This window comes from Vitis vinifera, chromosome 17 (assembly GCF_030704535.1).
Source record: "Vitis vinifera cultivar Pinot Noir 40024 chromosome 17, ASM3070453v1".
Lineage (NCBI taxonomy): Eukaryota > Viridiplantae > Streptophyta > Magnoliopsida > Vitales > Vitaceae > Vitis > Vitis vinifera.
This window is the reverse complement of record NC_081821.1, coordinates 5,793,499-5,811,726: the sequence shown is the minus strand read 5'-3', so window position 1 is coordinate 5,811,726 and position 18,228 is coordinate 5,793,499. Positions and strand designations below refer to the sequence as shown.

The window sequence follows — 18,228 nt, the reverse complement described above, 5'->3', positions numbered from 1 at the left end:
CATTTACGGGGTTGATCTTTGAGTGGATCATACGAAAATAAACTTGGGTAAATTTAATTGTTTTTATTTGACAGAGCGAGGTCCAAAGTCCATAGATATTCACAGCCATATATTTGATGAGGCAAAAATTTTCACTCTCGAAGTCGGTGCTGCCTTATTCAATTATTGTATATGCCCCTTGCCACCTTCCCAGCTCACACTTCCTCTCTTTGCCCTGGGCCCCCACAATAAATTGAAAATTACTAAAAAAATTAAAAAAAACATCAAAGTTGAAAAAAAGGAAAAAAGATGCAAAAGTCTCATACATACTAGAAACTCTAATTTTGGACATTCTCTGCCTATTAAATTGGTTACTTGTAAGTAATTGAAGACCATGGTGTCTGCAATTAATGGAAGTTCGAATTGAATGGAAAAATGACAAATGAACAAGTGGTGGGACTCAACAAAAATGCACTATTATGATATGAACCCATATCCACACCATGATGAAAATGGTGTTTTTTTTTTTTTTTTTTTTGTGGGACCTTGGAATATAGTAAGCTCTGTTAGTTTAATCTGTCACAACCATACACTTATATTAATCACATTGACTGTTTTTTTTTTCCTCCCTCATAGTATCATATAAAAATAAAATCAAAGGATCAAAAGGGAAAGAGATGAAAAATGAAAAATCACATTGTACCTTTTTGATATTATACCCAACTATTGATTTGAAATTTTAAGGTATATAGTTAGGAGGTGTTCGGTAAAAATTAATTCTCATTACTTAATGAATTAAGTTGACTTTTAGTTAAATTATATTTAAATTGTTAATTTAAAACTTATTAGTTAATTCTTATTTTTTAGTATTAACATTATTTGATAAAATTAATCTAAAACTTATTTTAAATTATTAAATTGACATATTCATCTTCTTAAATTATAATTAGGACAAAGGAGGTCAAGTAACATTGAAGGTTGTAAAATTGTAAATGAAATCACGGAGATAATTATGAGGTAAAAAGTAAAATGAATATGTGAATTTAAGTAGAAGTTAATTATTTTTATTTTTGATTTTAAGTTATACCATTAAGTTATTTTATCAAATATACTTAATTTATTTAATAATTTAAATTAAGTTATTAAATCACTTTAAATCGTTAAGTTGGTTTATCAAATACCTACAAAAATATATTAAAATATAAAAAATATGAAACAAATAGAAAGAACAGAAGCTATACTCAAGTTTTAAAAATATGGCTATGTGATTACATAACTATTTTTTATTGGTTCCCATTTTTCAATAGCATGCAGAAATCCAAAAACTTCAAAGAAAATAGAATAGTCCAAAATAAAAGATTAGGAGGTGATGATCAACTTTACCATGGAAAAGTAAATACTATGAAAGCTAAACAAAGTCAACGTTTGCAGGTACAATTTAATTTCTATTATTTTAATTATTAGGAAATTTATCTGATTGGGTATGATATTTTCTTTAGTCATGTCATTCCACCATAATCAGTGAGAAGGCTAATTGGCTAAAGCATGGACTACGTACATGGCTGTCTTAATCTAACATGGAATTAGATGGCAACATTAATCCTTATCATCAATTTTGTCAAATTACTATTCACATGATTTATTAGTGATTACACAATTTGCTAAAAGTTAGCCCCTTTCCTCACCCCTTATATTTGTTTGAACTTTGAATATCATTTATTGCATAAAAATAAAAGAAATATTGTTGAAAAATAGGACCAAAATTTTAATAAGCATTACAAAATAAGTGTAAGGTGTTGTTTGTTTTTTCTAATAAGTTTTAATATTATTTTTTAAGTTAATTTTTTTAAAAAAATATATGTTTGAATACAAGAAAGTAACAAATTTTAGGGATTATTTAGGAATGTTTTTAAAGCAATTATTAGAACCATTTTAAAAACTTTCATATTTAAAAAAAATTTAAAATACATTTGAGAACTTGAAATGTTATTAATCTTTTTTTTTTTGTGTGATTTTAGATATTTTTATATAATTATTTTTTAAAATAATAAAAAGTGAAAATAAATAAATAAAAATGAAAATATATTATCAAAAAACACCATATTTTCATAATATTTTATTTTAAATTATTTTTTTTTTAAATATTTAAAATATATTTTAATTTTTATATAATTATTTTTTAAAATGCACATAAACAGATAAAAATAATTAAAATATGTTATCAGAAAATATCATATTTTCATAATAAATTTTAAAAAACATTATTTTCTGTAGAAAAAAAAAAAACAAAAAATGTGTTTTGACTTTTGAGTTTAGTTTTCTATTTTTAAGAATAAAAAAACAGTTTCCTTCGCCAAAGATTTTTATTCAAGGTCCTAAAGTCTACAAATCGAGTACAAGAATGAATGCTGATTTAAGGAGAGTAAATTAGTAATAGGCAAAGGAAAATGCATATGTATAATTTATGATGGAAGAAGGCCAGTGGCACATGGTTTCATGTGGAGGCCCTCGCATTTTTATTAAAATTGGCCCCTTTGTACTTGGTAACTGGCACTATACACCTCTACATTTTTGCCTTTGCCGCTTCCAATTCACAGCTCCATTGTGATCTTCTCACGTTCGAAGGCCTTTTATCCTTCGACTGTTTGCCAGAATCTTAAGATTCTAAGCGTGTTTCATGACTCTTCGTTTCCTTTTGTAGCCCATCTTTAATGCTTGGTTAAAGGTGTATGGACTGCGAGTTGATATATAGGAAGCACTAGTGTTTGTTGTGTGTGAAACTCCCGAGGGAGATTGCGCGGTGGGCGACCTCATTTCAGTGATTTCTTGATCCAATCTGGGTGATGGGTCGTCGTGGAATCTTGATTTGGTGGTGAATTGTGGAAGGAATCGGTGAAAGATGCGGAGGCGGCCGGCTGATTACCGGCGCCCGGTTCGGAGGAGGTTTTCATATTGGATCTGGGCGCTTCTTGGGTTGTTCTCTGTTGCCGGGTTGGTTCTGTTTATGGTTCAGCATAATTATCACGAGGATCGGGTCGAACAGCCGACACTGGTAAGACTGTAGCGACCCAGATTCTGTTTTGATTTCCTTTGATCATATTGGACGTTTTTTTTCTCTTTTGAAATTGATTACAATTTGATAAATCTGATTATTTTTTGTTGAAGCCCATTTAATCGGTGGAATGTCTGAAACCCTATCTTGATTTTGTTTGGATAGATTTTGTACGTTGGTGCTATGCTTTTCATTAGTTTTGGAATAAAAAGGTGTTTTCTTTTCTTTTGTTTTGTTTTTTTTGTTTTGATTTGATTTAGGAATTGGAAGCTTTGGATTTGATGTTTGAATCTGCGTTTTGTGCTTGTATTTTGTAATGTACAGAAAAGTGTTCTGATATGAATTATCACTTTGTTGGGTTCTTTTGTGACTATTGCGTATGCTTTATAGGCTTGACATTTAGAAAATGTTTCTGCTGCTTGGGTCATTAAGCTATTGCATTAGGACATGTATGTGTAATGGTTTCTTGTTAGGTTATATCAACTCAACAACTCACGAAGCCTCATCATTCTAAGTGGGTTTGGCTATCTTATATCCATATATTTATCTTTTCCAGTTCTAAAATTTGTCAGGTCTTGATGTATTTTGTCAAGTAACCAATTTTAGGAGAGGGAGGCTTCAAATGATGATTTGGTGATCTTTCAACAACTATGCTCATTTTCTTAACGCCAATAAATCCTTTTACTTTATGCATTTTGTATGTATGATTCAAATGTGACCTTAAATTCAATTTTATTAGTTTGTCACCTTTTTGGTTCCAAATGATAACAAATCTGCATCTGTGCGTCTGAGAACTGGTCGGAGGTCCTCTTTTCCCATATTCATACTCAATGGAGATGCAGAGCCAGAATTTCATGAATGCTAAAAATTATGTACTATCTTCTCTACTGGATATTTACCCATGGTAGATTTCAAAGATACCCAGGCACATGGATTAATATAGTTCACCCACATTTTTTTGAAGCTTACTCCTATATGGTTGTATGGACTTTTACTTGCTAGTCTGGTTCTGTAACAATATCCAAAATTTTGTTGAATTTCCTTATTTAAAATTGGGGCCCTGTCCCTAGTTAATCAAACTTCAGCTGCATTTGACTGACTGAGTCTACTTTGAGATAACCTGCAGTTGTGATTATTAATCATCCATTAACTTATTTTTTAAGTTATAATCTTATCTTTCTTTTATGCTATCAACATGTTTTATAAACTCTTCTCTGGTTCCATATAGTTGTTTTCTTTAAATCTCAGTACTTATCTTTGACTGGTTAGACTTTTTGAAGTATCATTTCAAAAAAAATTTATATTTTCTCCGTTGCTCCTTTGTCTTCTTTTTCCACCCCTCACAATATAAAATTTTTGCCTATAGATCTTTCAAAGGAAGGGAATCTATTTTTATTAGAGCCTTTTTGAATGAATCTAGTTTATATTTGCAGAAAGAAAGTCAAAGAACCAAACTCATAAGTTTTATTTCACTAATCTAGACTGGCATCCCTTGATATCCAGAGTTCAAGTGGAAAATGTTTTGTTGAAGGTTGTTCTATGGTCTAATATATGCGACGCCCACCATGAGTTTGTTCTATTGTAACATCACCAAAACTTGATGTGTTGTATGAAGATGCTTTTGCAATCTTGAACTTCTGTGTTGTTGAGATCTTTAATTACTAATGCTAATCCAACTCTCTTATCGCTTTTGAGTTTTGAATCAATTTCTCAAGGATTAATCTTCATTGTACATAGAGCCAGTTGGAGCTACCAGTTTTTATACAATTCTACTAAGCGTATGATGATAAAATCCAAAAGTTATGATTTTGATACCATCTTTGCTACATATGTGAAAACTCTGAAAAACTCTTGCTGATATTTAGTATTCAACTCTTGCTAAAGCCATCAGTGCTACTGCCTCTGCCAGCACACTGCTACCACCACCAGCCCCATCCACACTGTTGCTGCTGCACCATTGTTTCTATTATTGCTTGCTACAACTTAGTTGCCATCACAACTACCACAACTACTTTTTGATGGGCACGACTACCACAACCATTACCCCTTTTTTTAATAGGCAAATTAAGTGTTATATGTAAAGGTGAATGACAAAAAGGATCATACTTGAGTGCTCAGGAAGCACACTAGTGCACCACAAACAAAAGAATGAATCAAAGAAATCCAAATGGCAACACATAGCCTAACCCCTGTCTGAGCTATTAATGATGTCTAAATGGGAAAACCAATGTTCTCTATTGCTCTCCTTGACCAAGAGAATAGAGAATTGGTTCTTAGCAATTATGGGATCTCTTCCTAGTTATCATCATTTTTGTACTGAGATTGTATCAAGAGCATAATTTGTTGTAAAGATTCTTTCTTTTTTCCAATAAGGTCAGGTGTGTAGCCTGTTTCTCTCTTTAGGTGAGGGGTCCCTTCTATCTGTCCATTGATAAAAATGCTCCCATTTCTTTTTTTAATCTAAAATTTTCTTGGTCTGTAAATTTGGAATTCTATGACAAAGTGTACCAGATGTTGAATTATTATTGTGATACCAAGCAATGAATTAATGAAGAATTGGGAAGTAAGAGATTATAAATTCAGTCATGTTTCATAGTTGAATTATTGTCAATCTCGTCAAATATCTAGTTCAACTTATTGGAGTGGAACAAAATGATGTAGGGTATACTTATCTTATTAATACAATTGCTTTTACCTATCCAAAAAAATCAAAATGATATTGGTGTCATGCCTCAACAGTTTCTCTAAAATGTTTATTTTATTGACTCCTTCATGATTGCAATCTACATTCTACATTTGGGAAATTCCTTCTTTGTCTAGATGTCTAATTGCAACTCAAACTGCGAGTTTCCTACCAAGTTAAATTTATAAGAAGCCATAGAAGAATGTGAAGTGGAAGCATGAGGTTGAATGCAAATTTTAGGGTGGGCCCGAGATAGGTATCACTTTCCTTCAGAAAATTTAAAAATGAACTTGTAATTATAGATTAAGAATATTAGCCAATATTTCATGAAAAGCATGTCTTATTTTGCTTCATCGATTGCAGTGAGATTAGAAATCAAGACCTTATTCTAGCTATGTTTTCATGCCAAAAGCTAGTATTAAGGGAAGTTTCTCCATGGATCTATATATGGCGGCTACATTCCTTCAGGCTTTTGCTAAGAAGGGATTAAGGTTGGAATCAGAGAGGTTCCAGGTTCATTTCCATGTATCCTCAAGAAAAAAAGGAAGAAAAGAAAAAAAAGAAAAAGGTAAAGAAATCTAGGAAAGACCTGACATTTATCAATTTTCAAAATTGATAAGAAATATTTGTACCACTGGAGGACAGTTCCTTAAGCTCAGTGAGGTGGATAGAAGTGGAGATATATATTATTAGCAATAACAAAGAAAAAAAAAAGAAAAAAAGGGCCAGAGGAGCTGCCATCTTAGCATTCTTTGAGTAGGGATGAGTTGCTATTGTTTGAGAAGGAAGTGGCAAATTGGTTGGCAGAACTTGGAGATTGCTTGTTAGATGTGTAGAATAGAAATGTTTCTAAAGAAAATTTGAGGTAAACCCATGAACTATTAAGAAACTTTAAATGACCACCTTTGTTAAACCTTTCTTTTGGTGGGAATGTCACCTCAATTTTGAACCATGGATTTAGAGGATTTCTCATAAACTTGATGGTTGGAAGAAAGCCTATTTGAGCTTAGGAGGAATTGAGGAAGAATTTCTCTTATCTAATATTGTTATCTCAAATGTCATTTATTTTCTCTCGGTTTCAAAGTTCAAGTTTACTTTTAGGATTGGAATAGTATAAACAATTTTTCTTCGGTTGGGTTTTAGAGGAGGGAAAAAAGATCATTTTATTGGATGGAAGTCGGCATGTAGACCTAAGATTGAAGGGAATTGATGCTTGAAAAGATTAAATAGGACATTCAGTTTTGGAGGTTTCCTAGGGAGTGATGCTTTGTTGCATGAGGTAAAGAAGCTTTTATTGTTTGCACTCTAGTAGTTAAGATGTGTTTGGTGGTCTTGTTAATGGCTACTGAATGCAAATGCCTAAGGCTGCAGTGGTTTTTCTGAGTATACTTGCTCTTAATTGAAGGTGGTTCTAACATTTGTTTTTGGAAAGACTTATAGAAGGGTTCCAACTTTAAATCCTTTATCCTAACCTCTATTTGGTCCCAAGATTTAAAGGTTTCCTCATCTTGTTCTATTCTAGATCTTTGCTTTTCTATTTATTTGTCTTTTGTTTTAGACTAACCTACCATTCTATATCTTCTGTCATATTTATTTGTTGCTCTCCTTTCTCAATGAGATAATATGACTCTAAACTGTTCAAGGTCATTCTCTTTAGTTCCTTCTTATTAGCTCTTTTTTATGCCAAATTCCCAATTCTTCAGCCTAGGTAAATTTTATTTGAAAGTCTAAAGGTTCATCTAGAGTCAACACTTATGTATGGCTGGTGGAAAACAAAATGGTCAGTACTAACCACATAGTGCAATTGATGAGACTTTCTAAAGATCCTTGCCCCAAACTATGCATCGTGTGTTTGGGTTGGGGAGGAACGAATAACCATTTGTCTCTTCATTTCTTAGTGACTTTAGGTTATTTCAGCTGATTGAGACTAGTTAGGTTCCTCCTAAAAGTGTGGCTGATATGAAGATCATTCCCTTGATGGGGTTTGGAGCTAATGCCATGAGTAGGGTTCTTTGGTAGGAGCCAAACTCACTTTCCTTTGGGGGATCTGTTTATTGATAAGTATCATAATTTTTGAGGATAAATATGGATCCATGGAGCCATGGTTGGACTTGACATCTTTAGCGTCCTGCCTTTGAGCTTTAATCTCTTTAGTGATTCGTGTGATTATTGTGGAAGTTTGTTAGAATGGAATCTTCTCTAACAAGGCACATCAAGCTTAATTTTGATTACAAAAAGCTGTGTAAACCAGTACATCTTGGAAGGAGTGTCTTTAAATTAAGGAGGGGTTAGCCATCTAATATGAGGTCCTTACTTTATTGGAGGCTTGACTCTTGCAAGCACACCAGGCAGCTTCTGTTTCAGAGAGACTTGGGACTAGTTATTGCTTAGGTATCTTATAGGAAGCAAGGTCTACATTAGAATCTTGGCTGTAGAAATACATTGATATGTCTAGAGCTTTGAGGCTCTGCTCTTGGATGCTTGGATGGATAGCCACATAGTGGATAGCTTGACTAAGTGAGAGACCTCTTCTACAGTGTTCTTTGTGGGAGATTTTTTGCCACCTTGAGTTGTACTTTTTGTTTGATGTTTCTAGCTTCTTTTGCTTTGCTTGTTGTTTGCCATTCTTCTCTCTAAACGATAGCTTATTCTTCTTGGACTGTTTCATCTTATATCTAGAAAAGAGACAAATAAAATCGAGTTCTAACATGTTGTAACTATTGAGCAATTGAAGACCTTGATTTCTGAGAAATAAAGAAATCTCCAATAAGGAAATAGTTTGATCTTTATCATTCCAGTGGGCATGAGGAGTTGGGCGTGGGTGAATCTAGGGTTTGTTCTCAAATCTTCTTTTTCCAATCAGCCTGCAGAGGAGAAGCCTATCTTCATTGAATCTGGTGTGAATGTAGAGAAGGTTGAAGGTTTAATGCTCAATTTGAAAGAATTTCCAAAGTTTTTCAACTCCTTATTCAATGGGTTGGTTTTTTTGGTCCTTGGTCAAGAGCTGTGATGTTTGTGAAGTGTTACCAGTTAATGGTGACGTGCCCATAGTCTCACTTATTTTATTATTATTATTGCAAATTAAAGTCTTGAACAAGCAAGTTATCCCTAAATTTTAAATTTTATTGGGATTTTAATAATTTCAGTTAATCTCAATGATTTCAACAATAAGTAAGAGATAATCAATCACACATAGGAAGACTAGATTTAACTTGGAAAAACCATCTATAGAATTTCCTAGAAATTTTGTAGATTAGTAAACCTGACCTTCCACTGATTATGAAAGGAATTGTACACAAAATTACCTAATTCAAATGCTTCTACTATATACCAAGTAAGACTATACAATCATATACATCCTCAATGCAGCACCTTGTTCTTCTTAGCAAATACCTCAACTCCATGCTGAGGCTATTGGATCGAACACCCTTTTTTTCACTAAAGGATCTTTCAAGAATGCTCTTGAAAGCTTGAGAGATGGAGAACTAAGGGTAAAAGGGATGACTATTTTCTTGCCTGTATCGTTGAACTCAATAATCATTTTTTTATACCAAAACCCTAGAAGATGATTTTGGAGATCTTTCATATGAAGCATTACCAAAATACCCTTTTAAAACCCAAAAAAACAAATGAAACTATGCTAAAAAAAGGGTCAGCGTTTGAACGCCTCAAGGGGAATGTTTGAACGCTGGAGCAGCGGTTGAACCCTTCTTAGGGGAATGTTTGAAAGTCCTCCCCCTTTTTTGTGTGTTCAACTTCACTCTTTGTGCTTTCTCCAAATATTCACCTACTAAACATGCCATAGCCATTCCTTTTGCACTAATTACTCTAAATACATACATACCTAGAAAATTAACCAAATTTGAGTTAGCACAAAGTTGACTGGCACCATTGGAGGTAAAATGGATTGGACTTAGTGCTATAATGGAACAAAATTGCCAACCTAAGCTAGTACATCAACAATTGTTGATTACTTGAACTAGGAGAACAGTTTCACTCCTATTATTATTATTATTATTATTATTATTAGAAACAAACATTTTGACTCAGTGCTATAATGGAACAAGATTGTCAACCTGATCTAGTGCATCAACAGTTCAAAATTGTCAACCTAATCTAGTACATCAACAGATATTGATAACTTGATCTGGGAGGACAGTTTCACTTCTATTATTATTATTATTATTATTATTAGAAACAAACATTTTATTGCAACGAAATAATTTGGTACATGGAAGGGTGAGAAATCCTTCCCCCCTAACATGATTACAACACCTTGATAAAAAATAAGAAAAATATTACGACTATAAAATCAATTTCTCATGGAGGTAGAAATCCCCTGCAAAGAAGGTCAAATCTGCTTTTTGCTAACAAATCTGCCACTTGATTAGTTAAGCGAGGAATCCAACAAAAAGAGTGCTCTAGCACTAAGGCGGTATCAAAGATTTGGCGGAACCACTGTCTAACTTTTGTAAACCTCTTTCTTTCGTATTCACCCAAGGTATAATTGTCGCCGAATCTCCCTCTACTAAAAGATTCATACCATTCAGCAAAGCTAAAGTCTCTGCCTCAATGGCTAGTCCCACTCTAGTACGTTTTAAGAATGCTCATACTAATGTTCGAAGATGATTTGTCAGAATAGTTTCACTTTGATCAGTCTATTCTGTCTTTGTTCTCAATTCATTATTTATTTTAAGTTCTTTGTTTGATGAAATAAGAATGTACTGAAATCATTTTTTGAACAGATGAAGTCGTAATAAAAATCGTCTTTTAAATAGACAAATTTGTAATGAAATTGTACTAAAATTGTCTTTTAGACAGATGAAGTCACAATGAAATTGTCTTCTGAATAGGTAAAGTTGCATATCATGAGACAATGTCTAAAGTTTTGTGGGTATTGTAAACTCCCATTTGAACACCAAACTGCGGCCTTTTGTGCATGATTTAAACTCCGGAATAGGTGTAATAAGATCAGGATACCTGTTCCTGAACCAGCCATAGACTAAGCACAAATCAAAGTCAAAAAATCATTATCCTCTTGAGTTATGGGTTCAACATACCCATTAGCAAAAATCCATTCCCAATTACACCAGGAGTGAAATTCTTGTAGTTCATAAATAAAAAGAAATGATCATATCAGCCATACATGAGTGCTACAAAATAGAATGTGTATTTTGACAGATTTTTGTATGTTATTTCACCCAAAAATCTCAATCAGACAATTGTTTGACTAGTAAAACAAAAATTAGAAATAGGTATAATGCTCAGAGCTATTAAAGGGGGTTTTGTCTTATCTATGTGTGGTCTACTAAGTGATGGATGTTTATTATTGACAGATTTTTGTATATTATTTCACTCAAAAATCTCAATCAGACAATTGTTTGACAGGTAAAACAAAAATTAGAAATAGACATAATGCTCAGACCTATTGAAGGGGTTTTGTCTTATCTATGTGTGGTCTACTAAGTGATGGATGTTTATTATTTTCTTTTGGGACCATGGTTGATTAAGGCTTCAAATATTTTTGTGTTTGTGCTTTAGTTAGCTAGCTAGAATCTTATGTTCTTGACATACAACAAAGTTAAAAATGCCATAATTTATTTCTTTTATTATTTATTTATTTATTTATTTTTGTTCTCCTCCTTTCTTGTGCTGCATTAATTCCTAGCAGCTGGAAAATTGAATCTGGGGACCATGCTTGAAGAAAAAGCAACCTGCAGTAAAAAATCTTAAGAGACATGGGTTGAGGATAAAGATTGTAACTTTAAGTTGTTTATTAGGATGGTAAACGGGAGGTGGATAACGAAGTTGATTAGAACTCTTCATTCATTTTGAAGCAGGAGGTTTGGAGTGCTTGAAATTGGTTTCTAGTGAGATTTTGATATTGCTCTCCTTCATGTAGTATATGAGGTACTAGGACTTCAAAGTTGTAGAGTTCTTGACTGGTCCTTATCTTTGAGGAGGGTGCTTTTTGGTTGGAGAGACCTTTTTTGGTGGAGGAGATGGAAGGAGTTATCTTTTAGATGGAGAAAGGAGCTAGTCTGAATGGTGTTACATGGCTTTTGTTGGGATTGCTGGAAGATCCTTAAGTGGGATATCATTAGAGGCTTAGGGGAATTTCAGACTAATGAAGAGAGAAATTGTTGCTCTAGCTGCATCCTTGCTTCTTTAGTTTTGTTGAAAAGATGGATCTAACTCAAGGAAGACTTTTTTTTTTTTTTTTTCTGATAGGTCTAACTCAAGGAAGACTTTAGACCTATCAACCTTATTATGAGCTTTTGCAAGATAATTGCTGTAAGAAATATGAGGTGTTCTTCAAAAGTTGACATCTTTATTCCAATTGGCCTTTGTTGAGGGATGGATATCCCCTGTGACATGCTTCATCCATGTTGATAACTAATGTTCTTACCAAGATGGTTAGTATGTCAGATTTGGATGAAGGTTTAGGCTTACTGGAAGGTTTCAAAGTTAGTGAAGATTAATTCAGGTTACTCACCTCCAGGTTCTTCACTGACCCCATTCTTGTTGCTTCTGGGCAACATGTTGAGTGACTCATGCCCAATTGGTGTCTCAGCTGATTCGTGTCCAGCTGGTGCTCCTTGATTGAGGAAGTGATCAACAAAATTTATACCTATAACACCATACACTAGGGTAGCAAATACAAAGCTACTATAGTATAGTGGCTCTAGGATCGTTCACTGGGAATGATGAACAAGCACTCAAGGATACCAATTCCAAGTGAATTGGTCTTGTTTCATTTCACGGTTAGCTTAAGAAGTAAAACACAAAGTTTGATTGGTAAAGGTTTAGACTTAAACTAACTAACTTAACAGAAGTTTGGAATAATTTAGGAAGAAAAACATTCCTTGGAGATTTAGGTTCACTGGGGTGGTTCCTCATGCAAAAGACATAGCTCCGGTCAGATGGTTCATTTCCTCGCATTAGAGATTCAACTTAGAGTCAAGTCTCTAACCGGTGATGTACAGAGACTCCTTCAATTAGATTTCACTTTAATTCTCTCACTGATGCAACTTGCAATGGTTCATGCCTCTCACGAGCACTTACCATTCAAGGTGATCTTTAACCTTGGACTTCCCTTCACAAACTCGCAAGAGATAACTAATGGATGTCTCCTAGGAGTCCAAAAGCTTACCAAGTGTTGGTAATTCCGGAAAATCCTACCTTGAAGTCACCTACCAGAGGCTCGCAAGGGGTAAACTAGTGCATTTCCACGGTTGGAAATCACTTGCCTTACCAAGTGTTGGCCTAGGTGACTCCAAGGTGTTTTAAGTTAACTAAAAACATTGAAATCACTAAAGGATTTCACTTCCTCTTCATTACTAGCTAAAACCACAGAGCTTTGCATTCTTGCACTTGGAACCTTCCCCGGCAACCTTAGCTCCAAGGAATTGGAGGTTTAGTTACTCATTCTCTGGGGAAAACTCCTCAGAGAATTCATAACTTAGAAATAAAATGAAAATACAAAGTGAGAAGGTAAGGCAGTAGAAAGAAAAGACCTTTACTTCCTTACCAAATGTTTACAGAAGGAACTCCTCTCTGAGAACAGGCTCCCGAGAGGTATTTATATCAAACTAATATAAAACTAATTCTTACAAAGATATTTGGTCTTTTTACTGACTTAAAAACTAAGGAATCATATAATTGGTGGTTTACAAGGAGTATTTTGGGATTTAGACAACAAAAATCTAATGGAAAATATCTCCCAATGTCGGTAGCAAGCTTCGGGAGGCTTCAGGAGCCATTTCGCAGGAGAAAAGTGGTGTCTGCGAAATTTCGCAGACACCCAAGAGGGCTGCGAAATTATCTTGCAAGACCGAGCTATCTTCACTAGGCTGCAAAGTTGGCTTCCATCTTGAAGTTTCCAGCTCCCTTCTCGCGGCATGGTTCGTGCATCGTTAGAAGGAGAAACACCTTACTGTACAAAAGTGCTGCGAAATTCTCGCAACAAAAGGCTGATTCCGCAACACTTTATAGTGTCTGGCTTGTAATGGCTGCAACTTCTTCGTTTCAATTCCGAATCGCGCACCGTTTGAAGCATTGGATTGTTGACTTCCTGAGCTTTGAAATGGTATATAGCTTGCATCATTTAGACTTCAGAAAGTGCTCCAAAAGTGGCTGCTACGACTGTCATCAAGAATATGCTCCATGACTGATTCTCTTTGCTTTTTCTCCTTGCAATCCGGATTCACTCTTGGCAATTGAATTCTAAGCTTTGCCCAAGATTCCTCATAGCTCTCCTCATTCTTGACTTGCTTTGGTGATCAAAATACTAACAAAAACACCAAAACTTACACAAAGTGATCAAAATTGCTTTAAAGGATCCTTAACATGTCAATTGAGTTAAAAGGCCTAAACTACTACTCAAAAGTGTTAAAAAGGATTAATTAAAGGCTATCAAATAGCACTTTTTGAGTAGTAATCATTGAGGTTTGCAACTCAAGCTTCTCTTGTAGCCTTTGAAATGGTTTCAGGCCTGAAGATTAATTCATTAGAGTTCTTTAGCCTTCTTCTTTGAGTTAATTCAGAGCTCTTGGGTTTTGGTCTTTGGAAGGTCCAAGTTAGGTGGTTGCAAGAAAGCCTATCTTCCTTATCAAGTGTTGCTTTTCTCATATTCTGACCTAATTCCTTCTCATCTTAGAATATTGGTCAGAGTAGTATCCAGGAAGAAACTTTGAAGGAAACATTTTTGTGTCAGCATGTGAGTATATTACAGATCATTTAATTAGGTGGGAATGTGTAAGTATTGGCAATTAGGTTTGAAATGGTGGGAGTGCATGGCTTGGTTAGATTTGTACGGTGGGATTTGGTTTGTGCAAACTTACCAGGGAGAAAAGTTCATTGTGATACTTTCCTGGCTGTAAGACAATGTAATGGCAGTAACGTTGTTAAAAACTCCCATCATTATTCTTGGAAAGCCATTTCTTTGTGATATCATGATCCCTTCCATCATGTGAGATCCAGATAGCAGCAGAAGTAGGACCTGCATAAAGCTTGACCATCAACACCGATACCAAGAGCCTTTCACTTGCACCATAGGCCATATTAACCTCCATTTGTTCATTTTCAACATTCTGTTGCTCCCACTGTTATCATGATTATTGCAACTGATGCCACTACCACTACCACTAGCACCTGGTCACCGTCTTCAGCAACCCCTATCCTACTATTGCCTGCTGCAACCCCTATCAACAGCCACCTGCCACCTGCCACCAGCCTTGGGTATTTGTCTCTATCAAAATCCAACTATCACTGCTGCTAATAACAACCACTACTTCATGCACCTAGTAATCACCAACAAACAATGTAGACATGCATATTACCTACCAATTTCGATTGTGAATTCAATTCCAATCCCAAGAAGAATTTAAATTATGAAGACTCATCCAAGTGGCAGGATTTAATTTCATATGTTCCAGATCAAAGGTTTCCTTATGTTTTCAGTTGGAACGCTCCTTTGTTTTTCCTTTTTAAATGATTTGAGAATCGATATGTGAGTTCCAGGTGCCTGAATCAAAAACAGCTTTTGTTGAATTCTCTTGGCATGGGTTTTTTCTAGATATTTTTGTGTGTTTCAGAGGAAAGGAGCCAGTTCTATAACGAACATTAAGGCATTGAATCATAATAAAATTCTGGGGTGCTGACCAATATAAATAATTAGTTCATTGGAACTTGAGAGCATGAATTGATCTGTTTTAATTACTCTAGGACAAAAAAATGAGGAAATTCAGGGTGACCAAGACTGGCTACCATGGTCATCCTGATAATTTTCAAACTGAGATCTGGACAGTTTTTTTCTGATCTCCATATGAGAAGTACTTATTTGCTAGCAGTTAGGGATACAATCAAATTTATTTTACTGAAAATCATTATGTTATCAGATTTATTTGCTTTTGAACTTACTGAACCTCTTTGTGCTTCTTATGTCTCTGTACCCTTTGAATAGACCTGCAGGATCTTAAAATTACCTTGAATTTGTGATAATATTCTTTTCTTTAGAGACTGAATATGACAGTTGATGTATGATACGGTCCACTTACTTTGATTTTTCCTCTTCTTCAGGAGAAAAATGCAAAAAGTGAACACATTTCATACAAGGGTTTAAATTTTACTGAAGAAATATTAAGTGCTACCTCATTGGCCAGGCAACTGGCTGAGCAAATATCACTTGCCAAGGCTTATGTCATTATCGCAAAAGAGCACAATAACCTTCAGCTTGCTTGGGAGTTCAGCTCAAAGATTAGAAGTTGCCAGCTTTTGCTCTCAAAAGCTGCCATGAGAGAGGAACCCATCACATTGGAGGAAGCAGAGCCCATTATTAAAAGTCTATCTGCTCTAATCTTTAAGGCGCAAGATGCCCATTATGATGTTGCTACCACAATAATGACAATGAAATCCCATATTCAAGCCCTTGAAGAGCGTGCAAAGGCAGCGACAATTCAGAGCACAGTGTTTGGGCAATTGACAGCTGAGGCACTACCTAAGAGCCTCCACTGCCTAAATGTTAAACTCACAACTGATTGGCTCAGGAAGTCATCCCTGCAAGACCTTGCAGAAGAGAAGGGAAACTCTCCCCGACTCGTAGACAACAATCTCTATCATTTCTGCATATTTTCAGATAATCTTCTGGCTGTCTCTGTAGTTATCAACTCTACTATATCCAATGCTGATCATCCAAAGCAGCTTGTCTTCCATATTGTCACAAATGGAATCAACTATGGAGCAATGCAAGCTTGGTTCCTCAGTAACGACTTCAAAGGGTCCACGATTGAAGTACAGAACATTGAGGAGTTCTCTTGGTTGAATGCTTCTTATGCTCCAGTTATGAAACAGCTTCTTGATGCAGATTCACGAGAATATTATTTTAAGGGGTCTGAAGATTTGGAGGTTGAACCAAAGTTTCGAAACCCAAAGTATATATATTTGTTGAATCACCTACGATTTTACATCCCAGAGATTTATCCACAGCTGGAGAAAGTTGTTTTCCTTGATGATGATGTTGTTGTCCAGAAGGATTTGACCTCACTTTTTTCATTGGATTTGCATGGAAATGTGAATGGAGCTGTGGAAACTTGTCTTGAAGCATTTCATCGTTATTACAAGTATCTCAATTTCTCAAACACAATCATCAGCTCAAAGTTTGACCCACAGGCTTGTGGATGGGCATTTGGTATGAATGTTTTTGATTTGATTGGATGGAGAAAAGCGAATGTGACTGCAAGGTATCATTTCTGGCAGGGTCAGAATGCTGACCAGACACTATGGAAGATGGGCATCCTTCCTGCTGGTCTTTTGACCTTTTATGGACTAACAGAACCACTTGATCGAAGATGGCATGTGCTAGGATTGGGTTATGATCTGAACATTGACAACCGTCTGATTGAGACTGCTGCAGTGATTCACTTCAATGGAAACATGAAGCCATGGCTGAAATTGGCTATTGGCAGGTACAAGCCTCTATGGGAACGGTATGTAAATCAGAGCCACCCATACCTTCAAGATTGTGTCACAAGTTGAAACATGCTACTTCATAATTGTGGGTAATTTATGCGATCCTCAATATTTTATTTCTCAACTTGTGATCGCTTTATTGTAGGGTCAGGAGTGAAAAATTTTGGCTCTCTTAGCAGCTTTTCTTTTTCTTTAACTTTTTTCTTTTCTTTTCTTTTTTGTTATAATATCTTGAAAGGGAAAAATGATTCTTATACATTAGAGTATAAACCTTCTAGGTAATGGGGTGTGGAGGATTCATTTTTGGCTGATGGGGTGTTCTTTTTTCCCCTTCTGCAAGCTGTAGAATCATTTGATCTGTAGCCATTTTTGTAATAATCTCAAAGCTCTTTTGGATTTCATTTGTAATTGAAACCAGATACTGTTTTCTTCTCGTCTGTCATTTTAAACCTGGACCAGATAATCTGGTCTCTATTGTAAGATAATTTACTTCTAGAATGCATTCTCTTCTCCATGCCTTACTGTTGCAATCCTTATCTCCCATTGGTGACTGTTTTGCCTTCAACCTGTGGCTATTCTACCCTGTTGCTTGTATGGTTAGCTTCTTGGGTACACATCAATTCATACCTGAGTGCTGGAACTCAGGGGGATGAATAAAAACACAGCTCTCTCACCAACTCATCGTATAAGAAGGATGAACTTGGTTGTTTATGATTTGGTGTTTTGAAGTATTTGCAGTGTTTGAGACGGGCCACGAAATCCCAACATTCAAAATCCAGATCAGTTCCCCAGAATGTGCTATGCCCTTTTCATGAGAATAGTGACTTCCAAAAACCGGATCAAAACTGGTGACAGCTGATCAAGGCCCTTAGATTTTGCTGGTTTTAGTGGTTCTGTATGATCCCCATTAAGCCAAGTTCTAAAGAAGTTGACAGGTGCAGAAAATGATGATAGCCACATTTCAGTGAACAACACAGGCTGCCTTCATACTCTTAATTCATTATTATGTTCATCGGTGCTCTGTTTGGTAACCAAGAAAATGTGG

The 18,228-nt window shown here is 35.2% G+C and overlaps 1 protein-coding gene across 1 annotated transcript; it reads left to right on the top strand.

Annotated features, from left to right (window-relative positions):
• The first annotated feature begins 2,435 nt into the window (after positions 1–2,435).
• LOC100262181 (hexosyltransferase GAUT11) lies at positions 2,436–17,697 on the top strand. Its single transcript, XM_002262822.4, has 2 exons — positions 2,436–3,031; positions 15,795–17,697. Exons 1-2 carry the CDS (start codon positions 2,879–2,881, stop codon positions 17,247–17,249), a joined length of 1,608 nt encoding a protein of 535 aa, XP_002262858.1. The 5' UTR covers positions 2,436–2,878; the 3' UTR covers positions 17,250–17,697.
• The last annotated feature ends 531 nt before the right edge of the window (positions 17,698–18,228 follow it).

Bases quoted from the DNA above. Each gene is read 5' to 3' on its own strand.
- LOC100262181 (XM_002262822.4), top strand. From the start codon at position 2,879: ATGCGGAGGCGGCCGGCTGATTACCGGCGCCCGGTTCGGAGGAGGTTT. The intron at 3,032-15,794 runs GTAAGACTGTAG...CCTCTTCTTCAG, and splicing joins GGGTCGAACAGCCGACACTG to GAGAAAAATGCAAAAAGTGA.